Source organism: Scatophagus argus, chromosome 1 (assembly GCF_020382885.2).
Source record: "Scatophagus argus isolate fScaArg1 chromosome 1, fScaArg1.pri, whole genome shotgun sequence".
NCBI lineage: Eukaryota > Metazoa > Chordata > Actinopteri > Scatophagidae > Scatophagus > Scatophagus argus.
The window spans coordinates 22,928,740-22,936,822 of record NC_058493.1 but is presented as its reverse complement, the minus strand read 5'-3'; the positions used below and the strand labels follow the sequence as shown (position 1 = coordinate 22,936,822).

At 42.7% G+C, this 8,083-nt stretch overlaps 1 protein-coding gene across 1 annotated transcript; it reads right to left on the bottom strand.

Annotated features, from left to right (window-relative positions):
• Nucleotides 1–4,982: 4,982 nt before the first annotated feature.
• Nucleotides 4,983–5,454, bottom strand: ctxn2 (cortexin 2). The gene has a single exon (XM_046402432.1). It carries the CDS (start codon nucleotides 5,333–5,335, stop codon nucleotides 5,090–5,092), a length of 246 nt encoding a protein of 81 aa, XP_046258388.1. The 5' UTR covers nucleotides 5,336–5,454; the 3' UTR covers nucleotides 4,983–5,089.
• Nucleotides 5,455–8,083: the final 2,629 nt, after the last annotated feature.

The following is an 8,083-nucleotide window of genomic DNA, read 5'->3' as shown; positions in this document are numbered from 1 at the left end:
ATAAAGGCGCACATTGCCTGAGTTCTGAAGAATTGATTACTAATATTATTGTCTGAAGTGCAGGGCAAGAGCACATGCTGTTCTGTGACTGCAGTTTATGGGGCTATGGATAGTGTGGGTCCTTTGCGTGAATCATTTGGAAACCTGAGGACTCCTACTAGATGAATTAAGGAGGAAATGTTTCAAGTTTACAAACCTTTGATGATGCATATGACTGTGGCAGATGTTTTTTAATGAGAGGAAAAATACTAATTTCACAACAGATATACAGTATAAGCAATTGGCTATAATCAATAGAAATGGTCTGATAACAAGTGGAAACCGAGTCCAGAAGAGTTATATAATTGATTTAATAAATGCTATCTCTAATGATTCACTTTGCCAAATAGTTGGTGGTAGCACAGAAGAAATGGTAGCAATATTCTTGGGTAAAGTGGGAGTTAATATGAGACCATGAATTACAGGAACATGCCAGGGGCACTTCTCTATAGCCGCATGACTTTTAAAGTGCCTTTAAAAGACCTCTTAAGCGGTAAACTTCCTTATTACTGATACACCACAGTGATTTATGCGCACAGTGAAAGGCAGGCTAATGACTGGAAATCTGACCTTGGCTGTGTTTAAGTTTGAGAAAAATACTCAATCACGTGTTGTCATGAAGGAAGTAATCAGTGGCACACTGCCTCTCAGGGACAACAGTGGTTCAAACTTGCTTGGTTTTTCTACAACAATTTTACCAATTGACTCATGCTGAAGGAAGAAAATTTTCCATGTGGAGCGTACTAACTACTGCAATAAAACTTTCCTCGCCTCTGCCTCACCTCTCTGTCTTAATCTAACTGCGACAGGTAATTTCAGCTCCGCACCGTAATACTAATTCACAGTTTTTTGTTGCATATTCGTTGCCAGGTTTATTTCGACCAGAGCAAGGTCTTGTCTCATGCTTGTCTCACTGCAGCTGTTTTTGTGCTAGGTAGAGATCCTCACGCCCTGCCGACTCTCCCACAATCTGAACTTCAGATTAACGTTATTCCTTTTTATTATCGGGGTTGCTAGACTTTTGTTTCCTCTGCTTGAGTAAGTCCAGAGCATGTAGTGCTCCTCAGTGAACTGTTGAGACTATATGGTCAATCCGTGGCAGCGGGTGCATATGCTCCATTTCATACATAACAAGGGAATCTGCACTTTGGTTAATGTGCAAAGGGATCAAAACAGCCAGAAGAAAATCCATATGTAGCATTTATAAAACCTTGCTGCAATGACAATAAAAAAAGACAATTAAATGTACAAACCAGCAGACAGGATTCTGATTGTATATCTTAAAAGGTTGCACTAAATAATCCTGCAGAGACCAAATCAAAATAGAAAAAGAAGAAGAACTGTATGAGACTAACTAGCTACCCCATAACATGCAGATGTTTTCTGCAGATCCTCAGGCTCTGCTATCTGTCTCACAGTCTGGACTCAGGACTAAAGTGTTAATTCTTGACTTTCAGAGTTGCTGGACTGTGGCCTGCTCTGTCAGAGGCACGTTGAAAACCCAAACCCAGTATTTAAAACAGCTCCTAAATACATATTTATAAATTTTCTTTCCTAAAATGTGTAACTAAAGCCAATCTTTTTCTGTAAATAATCATGAATGTTTTAAGTCTCTTCTGCTTACTAAGTAAAAATATTTCTGTTGGTCTCACTTTGTTTTAAATTGTTCGTTTTGACTATTAAGATCTATTGTTCAACTGAAAATTTCTAATACTTCTTATTTCATTTCTTTTAAAAAGAAACCCAAGCTGCCAGTAACCAGCAAAAGGCTCTCCCAAGCTTGAGTGTATTACTTCATAGAAAAGTACAGTTTTGAATCAATTAAGAGTAAATAATTAAACACGATAGCTTTATACAAATTAATAAGTGTTCTAAAATATTAATTTATGTCATGGTGGGTAATCATTGACCTATCCATCCATACAGGCTATTCAACATGTTTAAATCTAAAATCCAGTGCAGTCTGAGATCAGGCTTTACTTTTGACATGAGGGCTTTGACTCAGACTGGTGTCAGAGCCAGGAGACCAGTGCACACATCTGAGGAGCAGAAATAACTTCTTGTCATCTTGGTCAGTACTGCAGCAGCAGCAGCAGAAGAAGAAGATGAATTCTGTAATTTATGAAGTGTGGATCAAAACCTTAAATAAAGGCTAAAGCATGAAACAGAGCCTTTTTCCCCCAATAAAGGAAAACTGGCTACAGTATTTACCACTTCTCTAATCTGACTGCCTCAAGCTAATTTTAGAAATTACTGCACTAATATTAGCTTTAATTGTACTTATTGTACAGTGCTTTTACAGCTGTGAAGATAAGTTTGGCAATGGATCTCCTGGTCTTATCACAATAAATCAAGGACGCAGCGTGTGGTTCGAAGACCAATAGCAATAAAACTGATGATTGATAATTGACAAAAGCTAAGGTTCACTATTCAGCTGACTCACTCATCCTATATGTAACAAGGATTTGGTTTGCACTCAGGTCCTGTTTTGCGCCTAGTAGTCGAAGTGTAATGACATTAGTGTCCTTCATGCGTCCCCAGAGGATGAAAATCAACAAAAGACTATATTTGCTACTGCATGCAGAAGAGTGCAATGGGATCACTCGAGTTATGCACAGCGTGACTGTGGGCCTCGAAACTTTGTTTCCTTGTATGAAAAAATGAGCCTGGCTGTATCTGCCTTTGTTCCAACCAAAAAAAAAGAAAAAAAAAGAAAGTGATTTATGGTATTTTAAATAAACACATGCTATGCAAAGCAGACACATTTGTTCAAAATCCATATATTTATATTCCTTGTAACTAGTTGAGTGAGTCTTTCTTGTAAGGTTAGTGGGCTTGTAGGCTGAAGAGAAAAAGGGCACTGTTTTTTTCCGCTAAAAATAGTTCTCAGATAAGGATGTTACACAGGTGACAGAGATAATGGTGCAATAATGATTGCATTCCCGAACAGTGATGTGTGTCGAGAGGAGGTGTCTACGGTGACCTGGCCTCTGAATGTGAACTGGCCACCGGAGAAAAGACCAGTAAGCTGTGCAGATCAAGACCTGCCTTATCACCACAAGACTGTCGCTGGATGCCTGGGTGTGTGTGTGTGTGTGTGTGTGTGTGTGTGTGTGTGTGAGTGTGTGTGTGTATGGCTTTGTGTTGCGACAGTGGCCCCTTCCTCTCTCTGGAACGTGCATGCAGATTAAAGCACAGCAGAAAGACCTTATTGTTAACATTTTTCATCACCCCTATCTCTTCAAGGATTGTCCGAGTTTAAAGGCACAGGAGAGAAAAAAGGCTCTGCTATGTCATAAAACCAACACCTTGACAAGTCACCTAAAGTATCACAGCAATTTGAAAAACAGATTTCACAAACACAAGACTGTGATCAAGGAACGCCGAAAAGCAAAGATTTGACCGACAATATTTTAAAGTGAAGAAATTCAATTTATTTCACATCATTGAATCAAATCTATATCAATGAGAAATCTCTACCACCAGCTGAGCAAGCAACAGGTCAGGAGATGCACTATCTGTCATCATGATATGCCACACACACACACACACGCACGCGCGCACACACTCACACACAAACAGGTGCTCTAATGTTTCTAGATGAAGGCACATAAACCCATTGAAGGTCACAGTAAGGCAGATTCACAGCACTAAGGAGAAACCGTAGACCGTAAAAATTAGCAAAGGAACACTCAAGACTTTGATCAGTCTGCCATATTACTGAATCTCTGTTTGGGACTGTCCTGTCCTCCTCTGTCTGGAAGGAAGAGAGCAGGTGAGAAAGGGTGAGGATGGCTGAGAACAGGAGGAAAGAGATGTTCAGGTGCAGTGCTGACAGACATCCCACCCCTGTTTTCCATGTGACCTTTTTCCTCTGCAGGCAGGTAGTGAGAGTTTATCCTTGTCATTAGAAAACTAGCAGCGCTGAGAGAGAGATAGATAGATAGAGAGAGATAGAGAGAGAGAGAGAGAGCGAGTCCTTCCCAGTTTGTAATTCTCATTTCCCTTAAAGATTTGTTTGACTTGATTGCATCAGCCAACATTTAGACAGAACGCTGGACAGACATGACAACTGGCAGTCCATAAAGCAACATTATCATATGTCTTCGCAGACACGCTGTCGAGAGTAAACAGTTGTGGTTTTTTTTTTTTCTTTCACTCAGACGTGGCAACATACAGTGTACCATCACTCAAAGACAGCGGCAGTACAAACTCCGAGAGTTGTTTTTGCATCATTTAGAAACAGAAACACCATCATGTAAATCACAGTTTGTTCACTTGCCTTTCACGCCACGGAAAGGACCAATCTGTACACACACAGCAGCAGCAGCAGCAGCAGCAGCAGAGACGGCAGCAGCGGCAGCAGCAACAGCATTCCTTTGGATCGCCAACAGACTGGATTTGATTAGACCACAATGCACTAGTTTGACATGATACCCTGTTTCCAACCACATACATTCTTGTGCAGACCAGCTCTGCTGTGCAGAGGTGCAAACAGTCTGTTTTCACATGAGGAATCTTGTCCCTGAGTCTTCAAACTACATCTGAATAACCCCACTGCACCCTAATTCCCCACCCTGTCCCACGAGCATCCATCTCTTATCATCTACAGACATTCAACTTGTAGGTGTGGGTTAAAGGGAGCTTCAGCCATTTCGTGTAAATCTATGAGCTGAAATGCACACCCCCTGGCAAAGAAGGGCAAAGAATATGACACAGCATCTGCCTCTCACTCGCTCAGATACACACAACAAAGAGACATGTAGTCACATACAGTAGAGAGACTCTACACTGGCTCTGAACTAACAGCACACACACATTGAACAACATACACAGCTTCAGTCTCTTGGTCCAGTCCATCACAGAGAGATGTCTTAATGATGTGTCAGTGTCAGGCGCAATGGTTGTGCAGGGCTGTGGCTTTTGTGTCTTTGTGTGTGTGTGTGTGTGCGTGCATGTGTGTGCATGTGTTTGTGTCCTTGCGTATGCACGTGTGTGTCTACAGGCAGTTCTGTTTGTCAGGACATCTATGGATGCGTGGGTCCCTGTGTTAAGTGAGGGCGTACTCAAACGTCCCTTTCTCCAGCCCCTCAATACCATCAGCCCAGTTGGAGGAAGGCATACTGCTGTAGGGGTCCAGCAGGATCCTGAAACACCTTACTATCAGCAGCCCCAGGAACACCAGCAGCATCCCCACGAAGGCAAACGCCGTCTTCTGCTCCAGAGTCAGAGAGTGCGCCATCATGTCGTTTCCGCTCATGGCAGCAAGGGAGTGGTTGTAGTGGACGCTACACATGGTAAACCAACATCTAGGTGCCTCATCTCTCCTCTGATAGGGTCAGGCGTTTAGAAGCCTGCATGTTACCTGGACAGAGATTACATGATGGCTTCAGGTTAGTGCTGTCTTGTCTCTTGTGCAGACTATTTAAATATTATCACACTTAATGCATACACTGCGTAGGCTGTGAGAAATAAGGTTGCAGATACGGAAAAGAGAAAATACAGAAACAATTTAAGTGTTTCGAATTGAGGTGACCATGAAAACATGATGGGTTATGGGTATCTATAAATAGCTTCTTTTGATGTGATATCAAACAGATGTCCGGAGACTTCGATCTCTCTCTCTCTCTCTATCTCTCTCTCTCACTCGGCCCCTCTGGGAATTTTGCAGAAAATTACAAAAGGCAAACGTGAACAGAAGAGTGAGGGAGACTGCAGGAAAATGGGTTCAGGGATACGAGCCAATGTCATGGCCACATTCAGGTTTGAATTACAGTGTGTCGCAGTGCATAGCCAGCTGTTAAACATAAGCAAAGCAGTAAGGTGCCAATGAAAGCGTCACATCTCATGAAGATGCAACGTTATGCATCAGAAGAAAGGGCTCTCTACCTGTTGCGTGCGAGCAGATGCCTGCCAGACAGTGTAATTCCATTAGACAAGAAAGCGACGGTGATTGACCGGACATAATCACAAAATTGGTGTGATCACACAAGTGCAGGTCTGTTGCTGTCATTCTTTTCCTCCCAAATCTTTCATATGAACACAAGCAGCAGGTGGCTCAAGTGAGAGGAAGGGATGGTGAGGGTGGAGGGGGGCGTTCAGATGAGAGAGGGAAGGTACATACAGACAGGGACGGGGGAATGAAGAGAGAAAATTGGGAAAGACAGACGAGGGAGAAGGAAGTCGAATGGTGCGGAGGACACTGCACAAGTATGCATGGTGTGAGAGACAGAGAGGAGAGAGGGAGGGAGTGAGGTAGGGTGAAAGAGAGAGACTGCATTGACAGATTCTCTAGTGAGCATGTCCAAGGAAGAAAAAGCAGGAGTCTCACCATCATTATCGTTCCATCCTTACAGACCTGTTGCTGGCGTCTCCTGCGAACAACTCCTCTTTCTTGGTGTCCTCAGACACATGTCCATTAATCCATCCATTGCTGGAAATGGACGTGCTACGCTAACCTCTCATCTAAACAAAAAGCGAGAGATAAAGAGAGAAACGGAGAGGTGGGGGAGAGGCTGGTATCTGGATCGGGCTATGATATGTGACTCCTCTCAGAGACACAGCTCCTCTCCTCATGCTCCCTTACTTGCTGCCTCCTACTCATTATCATTCTGTTTCTCTATCTCTCCCTCCAGAAGCACGCGCGCTTGCTCCTGCTGCATGGCAACCACTTGTTAGTCTCACTCAGCTGCTCTGCTGCCTCAGTCATTCACAACATTCGCCCCTCAGCAACACCGGGACGGATGCAGCAGCATAAACAAGCAATCCGCCTCTTCTTCTCTCTCTCTCTCTCTCTCTCTTCTCTCTTCATTCTCTCCCCTCTTTGGTTTATTTGCCGTTTCTAAAAATGACTCCACCAAAATGTGACAGGAATACCACAGCTTAGCCAGGAGGAGAAATGCTGCTTCTCACAGCTCCTGGCCAGTAAACGCTGCTGCAAAGGTATTTTTTGGTACAGCACAGCATTATGTTCCAAGCCAGATCTGATGATGTGTTTTTAACCGGTGCAGTTGTCTGTGCACAAATTGAATTAGTCCCTCTGCTTACAGGCTTGTGAATGCAAGCTTGCTGGATATGGTAAGGGAGAAGAGACTGGTATTTAAATAGATGTTGCTGTAGTGAATGAAAAGCAGCATTTTAAAGGAAGCACAAACAGCAGGTCATCAGATCGCCCACTGTAACAGAATGCAGCAGTGAAGCGTCTGGCCATCTGTTTCGTTGTTATGCAGTACAAATTCATATCAGCAATGTAGTTTCTGTCACAGTGGTGCAGTGACTCGGATCTAAGGAAAAGGCTCGCCATGGGGGAGATGGTCATCACTGATGTGTGATGCACAATTATTCAAAGCTTAAAAGTGGTAAAAAGGTCTGTGTTTTTCTTATTTGGTTTGCAGGTAAATTCCCTGAGAGATCGTGCACACAGAGGTGAATTACTGACTTTTATGCCTCTGCAGTGTCTTTTGAACTGTCTCTGTGCTCATAAACATGTTCTTGTTTCACATTTATTTCAAGGGCAGATCTTGGAAATTAGATGAAGAGGCGTCACTCTGTACAGACAATAAAATCAACATTGCCTCATTGCCCTCACGTCGATTTAACAGACAAGGTCAAAATGGAAAACCAGCGGGTCACAGCACGTTGGTGTACAGTTGTTAGCGATGAGGTCAAGTTACAGTAAATTATCATTATTGTCATTCCATTATAATGAATTTTGCTGTGAAGGAGGATTTCATAATACAATTTATATGAAAATTAGTAGAACTTCAGTGACTTACATCAGGGTGTTTGCTTCTGAATTGGCTTTATCTTTCAGATCATGCAAGAGTGCTTTTACTTTTGTGCCAAGGTGTGTGATGTGCTTTGGACTCTTTTTGGACTGGAAGAGGAACTGCTGGGACAGTCTGAACCTGTTGCATAAAGCATATTAGAATACCACTCAGTGTCCATAGGACAAACGGATAAAGATTGTTAGACTTTTATCTCGGCCAAACAACAGGTCAGGAGCAAAACTGATATCAAGAACTATAAAACGATGATTCTGCTG

Coding starts and splice junctions, on each gene's coding strand:
- ctxn2 (XM_046402432.1), bottom strand. CDS start 5,335: ATGTGTAGCGTCCACTACAACCACTCCCTTGCTGCCATGAGCGGAAAC.